At 40.1% G+C, this 20,112-nt stretch overlaps 1 protein-coding gene across 1 annotated transcript; it reads left to right on the forward strand.

Moving 5' to 3' along the window:
- The first annotated feature begins 9,020 nt into the window (after positions 1-9,020).
- On the forward strand, positions 9,021-19,744 carry LOC106830318 (DLA class II histocompatibility antigen, DR-1 beta chain-like). The gene is made up of 6 exons (XM_044776357.2): positions 9,021-9,255; positions 14,439-14,708; positions 17,257-17,538; positions 18,511-18,621; positions 19,082-19,105; positions 19,405-19,744. Exons 1-6 carry the CDS (start codon positions 9,156-9,158, stop codon positions 19,416-19,418), a joined length of 801 nt encoding a protein of 266 aa, XP_044632292.2. The 5' UTR covers positions 9,021-9,155; the 3' UTR covers positions 19,419-19,744.
- Positions 19,745-20,112: the final 368 nt, after the last annotated feature.

Here is a 20,112-nt window from a genome sequence, read left to right on the forward strand (position 1 = left end):
TGTGTTAAACTTGTGACTACCAGTTAATCTTTTTCTTTCTGACTGGTGAACTTTGTATCCTATTTTAAAAATCTTTTTATACCTCAAAATCATAAAGATATTCTCTAATATTATCTTCTGAATATTTTATTGCATTGATTTTTACATATAGAAATACAATTCAACTGGAATTAATTTTGTATATGATGTGAGAGTGGTGTCAGATTTCTTTTTTTTTTTTCAATAAGGACATCCAACTGATAGAGCTTAATTTATTGACAAGATCATCCTTTCCTGGCTGCTCAATTGAAAACAAGTAGGGCACAAAAGCGAGCATACTGTCTCATTCAATTTGTATAATGCCACTATACATGTTTAGAGATAAATATCAGGTTGGGAAAGTACACTGAACAGCAAGTCTGGATGGTGGGAATTGAGACAAGTGTGGATAGCAAGAGGCAAATTATGGGTTTACAGGGTATTGGCCAAATATTCTGTGTCTTGATCTGGGAGTTAGTTCTGTTGATGTTGGCATTAGAATAATCTAATATGTTGTACAATTATGCTTTATATGATTTTTATATGTGTATTCTATTTCACTATAAAATGTTAAAAGTGTAAAATATTTAATTTCCTGATCAGATCCTAGTAGTCAATATTTACTGAGATCTACTAAGTGATCAGCATTCTTCAATGGGCTGGGGATGCAGCAGTTAACTGAAAATATAGTGTGATACAATATAGCATTGCAAAGGTTATGATGAAAATGAAATGAAATAAAGTAACTGAAAGTACGTAACTCATGCTTGGTAGAAAATAAATGATAATTTGTTGTTTCATCCCCCCTTCATTTGTCTGTACAGAGTTGGGATAATAGATCTTTTTCAGAGCCCCCATCTCTTCTATGACAGGAATAGCAGGGAGATACCAGCATTATAGCGTTTTATTTGTGCTTTTTAATCATGGCCTGGGACTTCCCACAGAGGCATGAAAAACTAGGCATCATGTCTCTATCATTCTAAATGCCCAGCTCCTCCAATCCTCACTCCACGTTTTACTTTACTCTGCAAACGCTCTTTCCTGGCTAACCACCTAATCATGTCCTAATTCATTCCACTAAAGGAAATTTTCAGCCTTTCTTATCAACATCTAACTTTGTCATCCTGTCCTCCCCCCACTCCTACACAAGACCTTAAATAAGACTTCTTGCCAGATGTATCTGCTGGAGATAAGTGATGCTGCCTCACTCTTTATCCCCATAGGTTATTAAAAAAACCCCAAAAAACAAAAACCAGTCATCTGAGAAAGGATGGGGATTTCCAGCAAATCTCTCTCTGTCTTCTCCAAAGTGTCTCATTCAGATGCCAACACCTGTACCAATATGAGAACGGATCCTTTGGGTGTTATCTCCAAAAGGAAAGAAAATATATTCCCTCTGAAAGACCTCATATTCCTTCCTTATTCTGCAAATACCAGTATTTAATGCATGTCTGGCCATGCAAAAAATGCACAGTATTCCTATAGTCCATTTCTATAGGTCTGTGCTGATTGTCATCACAGTAATCTCTATGCCCAATCTCCCACAACTAACCTTATATTGCTAAAGATCTTCCTAGTTAATATTTTTTCTGCTCCAATTCCCATCTTTCTAAAATATATAACTTCTTTGCCAATTTTTCAGTACCTTTCCTAGCATAGTTCAACTCTGCACATCTACTCTGATCTCCCAGCATGACTTAAGGAGGAATTTCAATTCCTGTAAAACAAAACTCCCCACTACCCACCACCCCCTCCCCTGCACGCATGTTTTTCACTATGGTTCCTGGTCCCCAGATAGTCTCTAACCAACCTGAAACATAACCCGTTCCTCTATATTCTAAGTCTCACTTCCTCTAGAACTCACATCTATATAAATACTTCCTTTGTGCTGTAAATTACAAGATTTAACTTAAATTTAACCATTTCATTTCATCTTGAAAATTAATGTCACCAATTTATTTTGATTGTTTTTTATAGATGTGTCTATTGTAGATCTTGTCATGCTATTTTATATTAATTTTATTTGTCTATCTTTACCGAGGGTTCTAGTTTTCTTAAAAGTAGAGTCTAAATCATGTATATCTTTATATCTCCAGCATCAGAAGAATTCTGCACAGATAGGAAGCACTCAACAAACTTTTTGTGAATTCAGTATCCCCAGCCAGATTGTATATGTATGTGCATATACATGAGATGGGTGCTCAGCTAAAGTTTACAGAATGGTGAACGGTTAACATCATTGCAGCAAAAAGATATGAAGGATAGATATCGAGAATATTTTTCTGACTGTGAAGATATTAGATTTTGAAATATTTGAAAGAGGGACAATCTCTTCCACAAAATTGTCTTTTCACCAAATTACTGCCTACTGCTGCTACCCTGTGTGGCTCCAGTGTGGCTCCAACAATTTCTTCTATGTAGAAATAAATAACTATTTCTTCTTAGAAAATGGGAGGATGGATGAATTGACTAATAACCAAGGGTTAACTGTTCCCAAGATCATGTCCAAGATAGTACCCAATGCTCTTGATTTCACAGTTCAATTATCAATCGCAAAAGATTTTCTGGATGCTGCTGTTTGGGTCTTCCACATGTCCTTTATTTCTACTTTCCCCACTCCTCAACATATCCACAAAAAATCTTGTCAAAACTGGATCTTGATATGATATAGAATTATCTACTTCAGACCCTGTTGAGATTCATCTCTCATTTCCTCATTCCTCCATGCCAAGTGCTGGAGTCCATGCAGTGAAAAGAAGCTAGCGTTAGTCATGTGTTTATTTGGACGCCCTGGTCAAGAGCTTTCCTAAAATATCCTGTGAAAATCAGTAACTTGTTCCAATATTTTCTCATTATTCAGTATCCCTATTCAGTGTTGCTACTGAGATATTACTTCATTTTTTTGACCAGACTCCAGCAACCCTGATCCAGAGCACATCTTGATTCATTTCCATATCTTGTTGTCCTTTCATGATTCACGTGCTACTTCCCATAAACCATGCTTTTTGCCACAGAACGCAATGCTCAACTTTTTCTCCAGGTCCCACTCCTTCTCTACGACATCTGCACTCAAAGAAATGTTTCCCCTCCTTTTTCTGCACTTACCTTCTTTAACTGCTCCAATATTCACAAAAATATCTCCAGTTCTCTAGACCTTTCATTAAAAAAAATCCTGTTTTCCTCTTTATGTGTTCATGTTGTTATGAATTTATGTATTTATGTATATTTATTTGTTTATACATACTTGGAAATAAATGTCCGGTTGGTGCCACTCTTCAACCCCCACCTTTCTATTTGATGACAATCTGAATTTGGGTGGGGATGGTGGGAAAGTGATGATGGATACAGCTAGTGAAAAGATATGTATCCAGCAACCACTTAATTTTGATACCCTAGCCTCCAATTCTGCTTTTGGCACACTTCTCACCTCGGCCATACCTCTAGAAGTTAATTGAGGTTTATCTTCATCCTCTCATACACCTGAGAGCTACCTTCTACCCCTTGCTTTTTAATAACTTGAAATTTTCATCAATGACTGACCCTACAGTCATCTTCCCCACAACCACACCACAGATAATAATGTTTCTTTATATGACTTAATTAAATTGCCTTTTAAATGGATGCTTGGTATTAAAATTAAATCTTAGGAGAAAAAAAAGAGTCCGATATGTGATCCCAGGGCAACATCTTGAACAAGAATATTTTAAAAAGGTTTTAGACATTTATTGACCAAGTGACTCCCAGAAGGAATGCCTGAGAGTTCATGTTTTGGTTTCCTTGTTTTTTTGCTTAATAAAGTCGTAGAATTTCTTCATATAATTTAGAATATTTCCCATTACAGTGTTATTTGGATATAGTTTATATTAAAATTATCTAATTTTTTTCATAGTTTCAGAATTTTTTTTCTTGTGATGAAAACTTTTAAGATTTATTCTTTTGGCAACTTTCAAATATACAAAATAGTATTATTAACTATATTCATCATGCTGTACATTGCGTCCCCACGACTTATTTATTTTATAACTAGAAGTTTGTAACTTTTGACACTCTTCACCCATTTTGCCCACCTCCTTACGCCCTGCCTCTGGCAACCATTAATCTCTTCTCTGTATCTATGAACTGTTTTTTTTTTTTTTAGATTCCGCATATAAGTGAGATCATACAGCATTTCTTTTTCTGTGTCTGATTTATTTCACTTAGCGTAATGCCCTCAAGATCCATCCGTGTTGTTGCAAAAGGCAAGATTTCATTGTTTTTTATGGCTGAATAATATTCCATTGTGTTATATATATACATATATATATATATGTATGTATGTATACCACATTTTCTTTATTTATCCAACTGTCAGTGGATACTTAGGTTGTTTCCATATCTTGGCTATTGTAAATAATGTTGTAATGAACACAGGGGTGCATATATCTTTTTGAGTTAGTGTTTTCATTTCCTTTGGATATATACCCAGGAGTGGAATTGCTGGACCATATGGCAGTTCTACTTTTAACTTTTTGAGGAACCTCTGTTAGAATTATTGAATTTTTATTATTCTTGTCAAAAAGTTACTCTAGTATAAAGTTTAATGAGTTTCTGGTATTTGCTTACTCTTTTGTTCCAAGTATCTCTCATCAACTAGAATTATTGGTGCAGTGCTCAACACTATTTGTAATAGTTTGCATACATTCTTGTTTCATGATTTTTTTTTCATTTAGTGAGGAAAATTGGCCCTGAGCTAACATCTGCTGCCTATCTTCTTTTTACTTGAGGAAGATTGTCTCTGAGCTAACATCTGTTCCAATCTTCCTTTATTTTATGTGGGATGCTGCCACAGTGTGGCTTGACAAGCAGTGCTATGCCTGCGCCCAGGATCAGAACCTGTGAACTTCAGGCCGCTGAAGTGAGTATGCAGCTTAACCACTACACCACTAGGCTGGCCTCTTGTTTCATGATTTTAATGGGACTGAGTCTATGAATTGATATATCATATTATATCAATTACTCATTAGAGATAGAGAGAGACAGATTGAGCTGACATAGTTAAATGTGATTTGATGTTAGTACTTTTCATATTACAGCAGTGATCTGCCAGAAGTGTATCAGAGATTCCTGCATGTCCCAAACATCTCCCAACATTTAATGGCCTTCTTGAACATTCTTAAGCCTATCAAGAATTTTATAACTCACTTAGTTTAACTCTTTATCATGGTAGTGACTCTGTCTTTAACAGAGAGGGCAACTACAGGCACCCTTAGAACACTATCCAGGCAAACACTCCAGTGAATTGCCCATATAGAGCACAACAAGCAGTCTGTTTCTGATGATCTGAAGTCACATGGCTATAAAACCATAGTGAGGGGCTGGCCCCCAGGTCAAGTAGTTGAGTTTGCGCGCTCCAGTTTGGCGACCCAAGGTTTCACTGGTTGGGAGCCTGGGCACGGACCTAGCACCATTCTTCAAGCCATGCTGAGTTGGCATCCCACATGCCACAACTAGAAGAACCTACAACTAGAATATACAACTACGTACTGGGGGGCTTTGGGGAGAAGAAGAAGAAAAAGAAAGATCAGCAACAGATGTTAGCTCAGGTGCCAATCTTAAAAAAAACCATAAATAAAAAGACTAACTATATTGTAATTATCAGCAATAGCACTTAAGGAAATGTTTACAGTTAAAAGAATTTGGCTTTGACTTCTGTTGTTGAAGGAAAATAAAACAATTGCAGTATATTTTGTCGAGATGGCAGAACCAATTGCCCATATGACCAATTCTTGTTATGCTTTTGTGTTTTTCATAGCTTAGAAGTTGTAAAAGTGAAAAGGATTGCTCACTTTTGGAGAAGCTTAAACTTCTTAATAGTTCTTATATATCTTCTGCTGTAGTTATTAGAAAACATTTTTCCTCTGGTTAATAGCATAGTCATAGTTTAGATTTTTTTTATTATTATTAATCGTCCCCTTTGTTCTTATTTTAATAACTAACAGGATTCCTCTGAAAACTTTTTCTCTAAGATCAAGTCTCAAATTCTGAACTATAGAGATTGACAGGGTATATTTTGCACCCAGATCATCTTTAGCATCTCTAGATGGATGTGTAATAGCACCAAGTTTTGTTCCTTTATCTTGTAACCTGTGGAATGAACATATGACCAAAATAGGGATGCAGCAATAATTAGTGAGGGTCGTATGCTCCAGTGTTCTCAAGACCTCCTTACAATATTGAAAGATCTGGTTTGTTTGATGGGCACGCCATGTGGGAAGAGATGTCAAAACAAAGGGAGTAGCTCATTATCCCCCTTGGGAAGAATACTTACTAGTAAGTTTACTTTTTCAGAATAGAAACTTGTTTATCTACAAGGATGAAATTTGGCTTGGCTTCCCCAGATCATCACATGTCACAAATAGTCAATTCTGAGTAAATAAATTATGATTTTTCTGTTTGTCCAATTAAATGTGATATTCTCCTGGTTGCATTTGCACAACTTCTAACAGTACAGAATTATCACTGGGGTCCAGGGACATAGTTTCTTCTCAAATCCAGGAACAATAGTGACTCCTACTCAACTTCTCCAAGAAATTTTGAATTTTCACATTAACAGAAATATATTTTTCTACAGTAAATAATGTACTATTTCTATTCTATTCTGAAATGTTCAAACTTGTACTACATTTTGCTGAGAAATCTGAAATAATGATTAAGAGTAATAGATTGGATTTAGGAATAAGAATTTGGAAGCCATTGTTCTCTTTAATTAGAAGTAGACTTGTGTGGGAGCTATGGGTGTCCTTACACAAGATAAATGAAGATTTTGTCATTTCCAGAGGACAGTAACAATGGTAATGAGAGGAATCTTTTGAAGGAACTAGAATTGCTACGTAATAGCTGTCTTGATTTACATAAAATGCTGTCATTCATCAAAAGGAGTAGTCTTTTGATACATGTATCCATGAATTAAAGTGATAAAAATAGTTTTAATATAAGGGACACTATTGTCTTCAGAAAGTGAATGTGAGGCAGTATGAAATAACAGTTGAGTTTGTAGGGTTTGGGATCACAGATAACTTGGCCCAACCTGGAGTGTATCATTTACTAGCCTTGTATCCTTGCAAAAGTTGTTTAACCTCCATCATTCTATTCTCTGCATCTGCAGGGATGGAAAGGGTGCTTAAATCTCTGAGATGATATGAGAATTACATAAAAATATGATGCAAAAAAGCCCTTGTATAATTCTGGATAGAAACTAAAATGCTCAAAAATTGCTCAATAAATTATAGTTATTTTTATTCAGCATGGTGAGCATTCTGTCACTAGAAATGTTAAGGGACATAAAGAACAACTGCTTATCAGAACTTTGGTGGAGTGAAAATTAATGCAGAACTTTAGGTGTAGAGTTGTCCTTTACAGTCCATTCAGAACCTGAGATATTACATCTATATTAACATAATGTGCAATAATCATCTAAAAGTAGAATTATAGGTTTGAAATTATATAGGTTTAAAATCGAAATGATGCGGGGTCGGTGAGCCGAGGAGTTGAAAGAAAGATTTCTTAGACTCTCAAGATCTGGCAGTAGTGCTCTTTTATTTAGAGAATAGTGTGGAATAGCATGGGGACAGGACCCATGGGCAGTCAGAGCTTCTGCTGCCCTGAGTTGAGGGTTAAGGCTAATTTTATAAGGCATGGGTACGTGACTTATTTTTACTGGAAAAAAAGAAAAGATGATGTAAAAAGTCATTAAATGATTTCAGTGCAGATAGGGTCTGGTTATTGTGCGGTCATATAACTTTAGTTACGAATCTGGCCATATAGATCGGCATGCACGTGAGGATGCCCCGGGCTTCTCTCCCTGGGGCAGTCCTAATTCATACCATAAAAAAGTCCACTGGGTCGTATAGTTTGGCATGTAGGCCAGGTCACCTTGGGCTTCTCTGGCTGGGGCAGCCTTAATCCACATCAAAAGGATTTAATTCATAGTTTTTCTATAGTGTTCTATTTCCTGAACACTCTATATTCATTAGAAAAATCTTCTTATATCTTTCCTTGGGATAGAGCAAGAGAAGGTGAGTAATAAAGGGACACATTGCCAAGAAAATGAGAAAATCATACAGGGAACGAGGAGTAAGAAACTGAACACTTTTTCACATAAAATATTAATTATTCTAAAGCAGAGTTGTGCCAGAGGCTGACTTTTAGTCCTTTATGAATCTCTCAGCCTCCTGCGTACTTTGATTTGGACAGTGGGCCTCATCACATTATTAGGTTAGGTGTCATACAAAGGTACTTTCAAGACCCTCCCTTCTACATAGGTCACCTTCTCTAATTCCCTTTCTCTGTGTGTATTCTGGAGGTGCCATTAAACTCAATGACAACATCAGGAGACAAACTTGAAAAACCTTTTCACTTCAGTTTAGCTATTGACTAACTTTCAATTTCGTTTAGTTTATCAGGGCATGACTATCTTTAAGGAGGTACATTATAATCTCCAATCCACAGCTATAATTCTATCATATCATCAGTTACCAGGGGATACTGCTTCTTGAGCTGTCCACAAAATCACACATTTTCCAGTACTGAAATACCTGAAAGATCCCATTGCCTTCATTTCAACTGTTAGAAATTAAGTAATTTTCCCAAATCGATAACACTAGGTTATGGTGTAATAAAGACCAGACTAAAGGTCTCCTAACATGCAATCATCTTCCCTCCACCCCCTCAACTTCTAGACACACAAATATATATTTGTCAAAGCAGTGTCTACAATTGAGAGAGATGAATGCCCCTAAAAGGCTCAAATTTATGTACACATCACTGACCTGCACAGAGCTGGCTTGCAACAGGGGCCCAATTAAAAATTTTCAGATACAACTGGATCAAACTTTCGAAGTACCAAACTCAAACAATCCTTCTAAGGAAAGAAATCTAAGTTTCAGAAGAGGACCTTTAAACTGAATCTCTGACCAGCAACTGATGATGCTATTCATATCTGCTGCTGATTGGTTTTCAACACTGAGATTACCCAATCCAGGAACAAAGAAATGAGTTCCCTAGTTGGTATTACTTGGGGTGTGGGTGGAGGAGGGTCATAGTCCTCATTGAGTGAGACTTGCCTGCTCCCTTGCACCCTCTCTCTCCTGTTCTCCAGCATGGTGTGTCTGTGGTTCCCCGGAGGCTCCTGGATGGCAAGTCTGACAGTGATATTGATGGCGCTGAGCCCTCCTCTGGCTTGGGCCAGGGACACCCGACGTAAGTGCACACCTTGGGTGGTGAGCTATTGTGGGGCAGGGGGAAGAAGGGAGTTAACTTTTTCACTGTGTCCAGGCCATGTCTCTTAAAAGTTGTGACATTTTCTTCAGTGACCACCTATCTTTATCATATGGATCCCTGACTCCACAACAAAAGGAGCCTGGATGCTTGTGCTGTTTACAAGAGCTGCTTGAGGAGCATCCATATATATCGGTCATTTCTTCTCATCTCTCCTCTAATAAAATCCCTACAGTCTTGTATTCCAATACCTCAGGATCTTGAGAAGAGTTAGAAATAATTATGTCAAGATAATTCCTCATCCAGTCGTTCCCTTTATTATGTTGATTTATGCCAGAAAAAAATGGAATATTTCTCTGAAAATTTTATGGGGCATCAAAAGGAATTAGGAAGTTTTCTCCTAGGAGATCCTGTGTTTTGTCTTAAACAGGATCTATGATGTTGGCTCCTCTCCCGATGTGAGCATGTATTAAGAGTCTCCCGCATTATCTCCTTTCCTTTATCCCTGAGCCCCAATGTTTATAAGGCCTGTGTCCCTGTCCTAGAGGGTCTCTGACAGAAGTTGAACTTAAGAAGAAGAACTTAAGGCATCTTATGAAAAGCTGGCATAGGTTAGCATTCATTATGAATCAATTTTGAACCTTTCTATACTCTCAGTTTCTCATACCTCTTCCCTTTCTCTGGTCAGAGCCCACAAGAAGGGATTCAACTAGTATAGGATAAGCTGTATGAAATTCCGGTTTTGTAAGTCAAAAATAGTCAAATAGCAATTTCATATGTTTCAAAGTATACGATCTAAGCAGAGTATAAAGAGTGTGAATATTGTTTACCTCCCATAGGGCTAGAAGCAAACAAGCAAGTCAAGGGAACTCATGGGCCTACTGAGGTCTTGATTCCAAATCTTGTAGGTTCATTCATCCTGCCCTCTCTTTTCCTTAATTAGCCATGTTTCTTTACCTCTTCTTCCAGTTCTTCCCTATTCTTTCTCCAGCTATGCCATTACTGAAAATCCCCAAAGTTCGCACAGACACTCAGCACTATAACAGATCCATTGGATGAGATGAAAAGGAATGAAATTTTCCCTCTTTCTTAAAATCACTTTTTCCTTACCTGTGATTGTTTCTTTTCAACTAGTAGGAGGAGAAAGAGGAATGTTGTCTGACTTTCTCACAGGAAACTAACGGGATATAAGGTGTCATCAGAATAAAAGAGTGTGGGAGCTTGAGCCCTTTCTTGCTTTCCAGGATGCCCACGGTGATCAATTCCCAAGACCCCAGGTTTATTCACTTAGACACAAATATTTTTCTGAGCAACTATTAAATACTGGGCTCTCTTCTAGGCTTAGAGAATTCTATTTGAATAAGACAGAAAAGTCCCCTACTGTCATGGAACTTGCCTAATGACAGAGGAAAAAGCCCGATAAATACTTAACAAAGAAAACATTTCAGAGAGCAATAAGTGCTCTGAAAAAAATACATCAGAGTTATGGAGCAGAGTGAATTGGAGTCATTTGACTTCAGTTCAGGTGGCTAGGGAGCTCTCTCTGAGAAAGTAACATTTAGTTGTGACATAAATGATGGGAAGAAGCCAGTCAAGTGAAGGATCCAAGGGACAAGAGTTGCTGGGAGAGAGAACAAGGGGAAAGGCTGAGGTGTGGGAAGATGTTTTCTGTGTTTAAGGGACAGAGAGAAGGCTAGAGTGGCTGAAGCATAGCGAGCAAGTGGGGGTGTGTTCTCAATGTCATCACTACAAATTTTGTATCACTCTGGGAATGTCCAAAAGGGTCCTCATTGTCAGTGCTCAATATTTTTTTGATGTCAGCATCCTCTGACTTATTTAGATTTTTGTCTGATGAGCTTTTACATATATTGAAGTTTGATATGATTCTCTTTTCATTAATGACATGATCGTTTTCAAAATCTTCCTCTTCTAGTTCATTCATAAACATGAAGATAGCCCAAAGTCTGCACCAAACATTTGTTAAAGTTGATTTATTAATTATTAGCTTTATAGTAAGCACTAGCAATTGACTTCTTTCAGAAAACCATGGATTTGCAGGCCTCTGTAAACTGCAGCAAGAATAGAGTTTAAAAATTGTTTATATTTGCTCTCCCTGGGACAAAAATTCCTTGCTCATAGATTTCAACACAGGTGTCATAGTGGGGGAAATTAAAAGCCAAAAACTTTACTTTTTATAAGAAGTTCAGGAGTGCAATATGTGGAGTAATGGCACAAGGACAATACATTTTACAGTTTTCTCACAGTCCAGCCTGCCTGTAATGAATGCAAGCCACTGACAAAGTGGTTGTTGAGCCAGGTAAAAAATACATACCTGGTTATCTATATTTTCTTTTTTGAAAAATAATGTACAAGTAAAATACTTAGATCTTTCAGACATCCTGGATTTTGGATTTTTCCAATCACTGCCCACTTTGTTTTGGGTGAGCCTGAAGCATTAGCACACCCAAGAACAGTCATCTTTTGGTTAGAAGTCATAATAGCTTTTAATATTCTTTTATTTATCTATTTATTTGATTTATTTATTTAGTTTTTTGCAGGGGAAGATTGTCCCTAAGCTAACATCTGTTGCCAATCTTCCTCTTTTTTTTTCCTTTTTCTCCCTCAAATCCCCAGCACATAGTTGTATAGTTCTTCTAGTTGTAAGTTCCTCTTTATGTGAGCAGGCACCACAGCATGGCTACTGACAAGACAGTGGTGTGGTTCCACGCCTGGGAACCCAACCCAGGTCGCTGAAGCAAAGCATGTTGAATTTTAACCACTAGGTCATCAGGGCTGGCTCTTAATATTCTTTTATTAGGCACTATGAACGATTTTTAGGAATCTGTTCCCAGTGCAGAGGTATTTTTCCAGCAAAATAAATTTCTTCAGGACCAAGGTTTTTATCAGATAGAATATTGGAAATTTTTTTCAATATAATTCTCAACTGCTACATAATTAACAGTGGCTTTTTCACCGTAGGTTTTTCAGATGGTATAACAGCAGTTCTCACCCAGGGATGGTTTTGCCCCCTCCTCCTCCAGGGGACATTTGGCAATGTCTGGAGCCATTTTTTGTTGTCACAACTGGAGTCTTCTTCTGACATCCAGTGAGCAGAGGCTAGGGATGCTGGTAGACATTCCGCAATGTACAGAACAGCCTTCCCACAACAAAGAATTCTCTCATCCAAAATGCCAACAGTGCTGAGGTGGAAAACACTGGCTTGTACTGTCCTGCTTCTAAAAATTCTAGACTCACACTTTATACACACACTCATCTCCCAATTCAGTTATTAGTGGCTTTTTGTTTTGCTTGTTTAATTACAAAAAATATAATAAGCTAGACAGGTGCATCAATTCACCACTTTCTTGTTGAATCCATTCAATCAATGCAAACTCAAGATCTTTATATCTTTTGCCTTATGTGATTTTTTTCAATATTTCATTGTCTCACTCATCATCTCTGTTAACTTTCAAAAACTTGCCTTTATAAGTCATAAATGGTGACTGCCACAAAGATTTTTCAGTAAAACGTATCAAACTTTTGCAATAATCTACGTACTGTTCTATTGATAATGTCAGATGTTGCCATTTAATTGTCTCATTTTTAATCACTTTTTTATCTCTTTTGAATTTTTTTTTTTTTTAGGAAGATTAGCCCTGAGCTAACTACTGCCAGTCCTCCTCTTTTTTTGCTGAGGAAGCCTGGCCCTGAGCTAACATCGTGACCATCTTCCTCTACTTTATACTTGGGACGCCTACCACAGCATGGTGTGCCAAGCGGTGCCATGTCCGCACCCGGGATCCGAACCAGAGAACCCCGGGCCGCCCAGAAGCGGAACGTGCGAACTGAACTGCTGCGCCACCAGGCCAGCCCCTGAAAATTTTTCAGTTCAATTAAATATAAAGACAAAAAACATCAAAAATATATACACATATGTAGATGTATGCAGATGTGCATATGTTATGCATATACACATATGCATAAACATGTTATGTATACGTATTATGTATCTATATATGTTTATATATGTTGAAACTACAGAAGTGCATGTGACCAGCTAACAAATAAGAGCTCTGAGACATGTCTGACCCTTTACCTCATCAGATCAGATTTGCTAAACGAGTTTGGCATCAAATTTTTTAAAAAGATCTGTTTTTCTGAGCTTTCTGGATTTGGAAATTCAGATAAGGAATTGTGGAACTACATTAGGATCATAGTTTTAATCTCCTTAAAACGCTCCAATAATTTCTAACTACATTTAGAATAAATTCAAAATCCTAACATCACCTACAAGGCTTTTAAGTCCCTGGCTCTACTTGATTTCTCCAGTTTAATCTTTTATCCTCTTTCCTCTCACTATCTGTGCTTTAGTGAACTGGTTTCTTCTGGTTTATTGAGGAAATTCATCAATTCTTTCAAGCTTCTCCATGTGGTCTTACCCTTACCTCAAACGTGCTTCCCCTTTTCCCCAAACACATACACACACTCACTCTTCTCTAGCTCACATCACCTTCACCTTTCCTGTCACTTCTTAAATATCACTCAGAGACCTCTTCTCCAGCATCCTGAGGTAACTGAGATCATCCTGTTATTCTCTCTTCTAGAACTCCACACTTTTATTTCTCACTCCTGTATAAACACTTGTGTGGTTGGGTTTTTGTCCAACACTTCCACTAAATTTTAAGCTTCGAGAGTGGAGGGAAGATGTCTGTTTTTCCCTTCTTGGGATTCCCAGGGGACAGCAGGGGCCTGAAACAAAGTCAGCACTATATAAGGAGATGGGACGTGTTTAAGATGGGTAAAGAGCTGTGGGATGAGGGGAGGGAGCGGTGAGTGTCTCTCAGGTGGAGGTGTCTAGGAGGAGGTGGTGATGCAGCCAATCCTAGTCCACCTCCTGCTTAGAGGTCTGCAGCCAAACACAGAAGCCCAGTGGATCCTGAATGGCTCCAGACAAGAAGGATCTCCTCCGCCCGGCCCGGCTTCCCTCCGCTGCAGGCAGATGAAAGACGAGCCCGTGGGGTGCTGGTAGTTGGGGGTGTCAGTGGAGCCAGTCAGGTGTGTGCTAGCCTCCCAACCTGCGCGTGGGTGCCCCGCGTCGGTGGGAGTCGCCGTCAGTTTCTTCTCAGGAGCCCGCCCAGCTGACCGGATCCTTCCTGTCCCCACAGCACATTTCCTGGAGTATCTTAAGTTCGAGTGTCATTTCTCCAACGGGACTGAGAGGGTCCGATACCTGGTCAAAGTCTTCTATAACGGGGAGGAGTACGTGCGCTTCGACAGCGACGTGGGGGAGTACCGGGCGCTGACCGAGCTGGGGCGGCCGATCGCCGAGTACTGGAACGGGCGGAAGGACGTCCTGGAGCGGAAGCGGGCGGAGGTGGACACGGTGTGCAGACACAACTACGGCGTCCTTGACAACTTCCTGGTGCCGCGGCGAGGTGAGCGCGGGGGAGTGTGTGTGTGTGTGTGAGAGAGAGAGAGATAGAAACCGAGACAGAGACAGAGAGAGACTCAGTCCCGGTGAGTGTGTAGGACTGTGAGCGAGTACAAGTTACAAGCGACCATGTATGTGAGAGCGGGTTGTGGAGAGAGTGTGTGGTTTGTTAGTGTGTGATTGTGGGGGGACAAAGTTTGTGTGTGTGAGGGCTGTACTGTGAGATGGGGTGGGACAGAGAGAATGTGTGTGGGTGGTGGGGGCACTGGGCCTGGGGTCTGACTGAACAGGGAATTGGGTAGGGGTGGGGTGGGGCTGCAGGAGGGGAGCTTCAGGCGGCCCTGGGCTTGGGGGTCTCCGTGGGAGAGGAGGAGGGGGGAGGGACAGTGGCAACACAGGAGGCTGGAGAGGGAGGAAACTGGTTAGACACATCCTGAGGGACAGTTAAGGTGGAGTCCGTGTTTGGGGTGAAGGTTCAGGGGAGGAGAGATGAGTACTGTAAAAGATTTGGGAGAATGTGAGGAAACTAGTCACCGACTGATCTTAGCATCCGCCCTTCCTAATCCTGAAACCCCTGAAGTAAGTGTGCCTATGTTGCTGTACATACTCATTTCATTGAAAAAAAAGTATCAGAATTTTATTTATTTATTTATTTTTGTTGTTGAGAAAGATTGGCCCTGAGCTAACATCCGTTGCCAATCTTGCTCTTTCTGCTGGAGGAAGATTGGTGCTGAGCTGTCATCTGTGGCAATCTTCCTCTATTTTATATGTGGACATCACCACAGAATGGCTCGATGTGTGGTGCGCAGGTCTGCACCAGGATCCAACGTGAACCCAGGCCACATTGCACAAACCCGACCACTATGCCACTGGGCCAGCGCCAGTATCAGACTTAATTTTGAGGAGGTGGGAGGGACTCTGAGGCACCTCTGATCTTTCTGAGACTTCTTTTAAGTTTGGGTTTCTTGTGTGTGTGGTTTTTCTTCCTTAGTGTGTAAATCTTTACCTCGGTGAAATGACTGTGAAACTAGTCTGTTGAATTATAATTTTGTGACTTACCATACTGATGTTACTATTTTCAGAAGCTAATTATTTAAGTAGTTACATATTATTTCTTTTTACAGTTGTAACAATTTACTTCCCATTCCCTTTTGCTAGACTTTTTTTCAGTACTGCCAAATACGCGGCTGACAATTTCTCTCTTTAATTTTTAACTTTTAGTGCTTTGATTTCTAAAGTTCTTGAACATTTTCTTATATTTATTGGCTTATTGTTGTTATTGCTCTAAGAATTATCGTTGTCTATCACCTCTGGGGTCCTAGTGTTTCTCTCAGTGATTTTAGTGGTTCTCTATTCATTAAGATTAACACTTTTCTGACATTTGGTTCAGCATTTTCTCCAGTTTGTGGTTTATATTTTGATTCTGTTTATTACTTTCTATGCTAGGAATTTAAACATTTTTATTTAATGAAATATGTTGCAAAATTGTTAGCAATGATTTACCATGAATCTTAATTCTATCATTTTGTGGTATTATAAAGATGTTTTTCCCCAGTTTTCTCTTTTTTTTTTTTTTTTAATTGTATGTATTGAGGGTGGCAGTGTCAGGAATTGTCTCAGGCACTAAGCACACATTAATGAATCCTAGACTGTGCCCTGAACTCAAATGTCAGCTTAAAAAGAGAGAGTTGTGAAATGATAACAATTCCAATAATAGATATGCTTATTTGGCAAAGGAGAGGGATTGATCTGCTGATGTAATTATAAGAACTTTCTTAAATGAATCACTTTCCTTGCTCTTTTCCCTCTCCTTCAGGAATCATACCCTTCTTGGGACTCAACTCACAGACTTAGGGAATCACCTCTGTCTAGATGCCTGCTTCCCAGCGTAGAACCATTTCTGTGGTGTTCTAAGGTGCTGGTGTAGCATTCCCAGGATTTCACATTCTATCTCCATCTACCTTGAGGTTTTCCCCAATTAGCCACACTGCTTTGAATCATATTTTCTCTCCAAGCAAACAAGGATGATAAATAGCTGATGTATATTGAAGGCTAAATTCCAGCCATTGTTTTATGTACTTTAGGTGCATTAATGCTCAAATAACCCTAAGAGGTAAGTTAGCATTATTACTCCCTTTATAGGTGAGAGAGCTGAGGCATAGAGGAATTTAAAAACTCTCCCAGGATCAGTCAGAAGAGACAGAGGCTGTATTTGAACCCAGGTATCCTGGGCTCCAGAAATCACACTTTTAATTAATATACTAAATGCCTTACAAAGATTTGTAAACACTTCCATTCAACAATAAATAACTATTTAATGCCATGGGGAAAAACCCACAAATTTCCTGAACATCTCTCAAATCCAATGGGCCCCTGCTGTAAGGATTAATTCCACACTTAAGACACTAACTCCTGTTGGGCCACATGGGCAGCTTGGAGGGAGGCCTGCCCAAGACCGGAGCTGGGGACTGGAGAGTGCAGGCAGAAAGGCAGCCAGCCCAGGAGACTTCCTCTGTCCTCCTCACTTATTCCCTCCACCTCTTCTCTCCTAGTTGCACCTACAGTCACTGTGTATCCTGCAAAGACCCAGCCCCTGCAGCACCACAACCTCCTGGTCTGCTCTGTGAATGGCTTCTATCCAGGCCACATTGAAGTCAGATGGTTCCGGAACGGCCAGGAAGAGGAGGCTGGGGTCGTCTCCACAGGCCTGATCCGTAATGGAGACTGGACCTTCCAGACCATGGTGATGCTTGAGACAGTTCCTCAGAGTGGAGAGGTCTACACCTGCCAAGTGGAGCACCCAAGTCTGACGAGCCCTGTCACAGTGGAATGGAGTGAGAAGCTCTCTGGCCCCATAAATTCCTCACCCACCAAGGAGGGCACTTTGCTTATCCCTGAGCATCAGGTTTCTCCTCTCCCCACACCATATTTTCATTTGCTCCTTGTTCTCCTTGCCTTCAGCACAGGTCACAGGGGGTAGACCTGTGATTGTTTCTGTAAATACCTATGCCCCCTGGGGAGGCAATTATGCCTGGCAGGCAGAGGAGAGATTGTCCCTGTTTTGAGTCTTCCCATGATATCACACGTCATGGCATGGTTCCCCCTTGGCTCTGGGCACCAGTCTTCTGTTCGGGCTGGGCTTGTACTCCTGGCACTGTTGCTCTGAGTTATTCTTTGTGATCTGAGCAGAGGTGCATCCTCTGTAATGTAGGGACCTTCTTGACATGGCTGGAGTCCAGTATCAGCTCTGCCTTTTATTAGCTGTGTCCCCCTAGACAAGCTACTCAGCCTCACGGAGTCCCAGCCTCCTCTTCCATCAGATATTAAACTAGTGGCCTTATGTCAGGGTTGTGATATTTAAATGAGTTCAATGCCTCAACCTTGTAGCTACTCAATGTGATTTTTAAATCTCTTTTCCAGAAATGGCCTACTATTGTAGTTCTTCCAGGGCAGCCTTCTTCCCCCATTTTCAAACATCTTTTTTTTTTTTTTTTTGAGGAAAATCAGCCCTGAGCTAACATCTACTGCCAATCCTCCTCTTTTTGCTGAGGAAGACTGGCTCTGAGCTAACATCCGTCCCCATCTTCCTCTACTTTGTATGTGGGACATCTCCCACACCATGGCTTGACAAGCGGTGCCATGTCTGCACCCAGGATCCAAACTGGCCAACCCGGGCTGCCAAAGCAGAATGTGCGCACTTAACTGCTGTGCCACCAAGCCGGCCTCTCAAGCATCTTAATCCCAGAGTCTCAATTAGGGAAGTTGTATTTGGGATAAAAATCACTAAACCTGGCTTCTTTTCTCAGGGGCACAGTCTGAGTCTGCGCAGAGCAAGATGCTGAGTGGAGTCGGCGGCTTCGTGCTGGGTCTGCTCTTCCTTGGGGCAGGGCTGTTCCTCCACTGCAGGAACCAGAAAGGTGAGGACCCTGTCAGCAGCTGAGACTCCCCACAGGCCTTTTGGAGAAGAATCATGGCTTTGCTCAAGTTAGTTCTCTGTGTACCAGTGACCCTGTATAAAGCCTTTCTGTAACTGATCAACCTCAAATTTCCTGGAAATCGAGAAATCAACAGTGGATAGTTACTGTGTTGAAACATCAGAAGTTATGGCCCATAGAGATGAGAGAAGGGTTAACGTGCATGGAGATCTTGCTTTGAGATCCTGAGACAAACGCAGGGAGAGCCACTAAGGCTGATGAAATTACACTGGATTTGTGTGACAGAAACTTCATGGGTCACACACTCTCAGTTTCTGCTCTCCTCTCTGCCCTGTGGGTTGTCCTATTAGAGAAATCTCAGGAAGGGAGGCTGGGAACATCGTATTTGGGGACACATTGGCCTCCATACCTTTAACTATATATCTTCCCCTCTCTTTCCCAGGACACACAGGACTTCAGCCAGCAGGTAATGCTATTTAATCCTCTTTTAGAGATCAGTTTGGTTTTCCTAGAACAGATGATAGAGATGACAAGATGAGAGAAGAAATAATGGGAAAGGCTTTGAATTCTGATCATGCAGTTTTCTGTAAAGCTTCTCTCCACTTAATAAAGTGGCCTGCTCCCTGAAGTAGCATTGGCTCAAGGTGACATTAAAATTTTTTCCCCTTCTTACTGTAGAGCTTTATCATGAGGCCCTGAGAGAGGGGAAAGGAAGCTGCTTGTAGAGTTAGGTCTGGAAACAACACTCTCCTCTGTCTTCTGCAGGACTCCTGAACTGAAGTGTAGATGACGACACTCAAAGAAGAACCTTCTGTCCCAGCTTCTCAGCATGAAAAGGTTTCCTACTTGGCCCTTATTCTTTTACCAAGAGCATACTTTCTCAGGATTTGGTTTGGTCCTGGTTCAGTGACCCTGCAAACAATGTCATCCATGTGGCTTCCTCAGCCCCTGCCCTAGTCCTGGAAGTCCCCAGTATTGATTTCAGTACCGTGTCTACATTCTTTCTCCCTCCCCATTGTATTCAACCCTTATGGCCTGCTATGCCCTGAACTCACCTCTGCCCACATTTCTTTATAAAGTTTTTCTCAAATAAACATGGAGTGAATATCTTTTGCTTCGTGCAACTTCAAGGACAAGAAGTAGCAAGAAAAGAGAAAGAGAAGATTACATCACAATACAATAATGTTTTTTATTTATATTCCTGAATTTTGGTCACATGTGGATCAGGAAGGTTTCTTTGCTACATTCCCTATTTTATCTTGAGTTTTCTGTATTCTTTGATTAGGAATATTTAGCTGAGCTAGGAGAAAGCCCTTAATATCCCCATATCATGATGGTCTCCTGCATTTTTGTGTTCTCAAAGATAAACACACAAGTCACTTCCCATCATTGGATACGGCGAAGGGACAATAGATATAAGAAACACGGGTAACTTTTAGGATATGATGACCTCAAAATTTTTATAATCATGTG

The sequence above is a fragment of the Equus asinus genome, chromosome 8, assembly GCF_041296235.1.
Source record: "Equus asinus isolate D_3611 breed Donkey chromosome 8, EquAss-T2T_v2, whole genome shotgun sequence".
In the NCBI taxonomy this organism is placed as follows: Eukaryota; Metazoa; Chordata; class Mammalia; order Perissodactyla; family Equidae; genus Equus; species Equus asinus.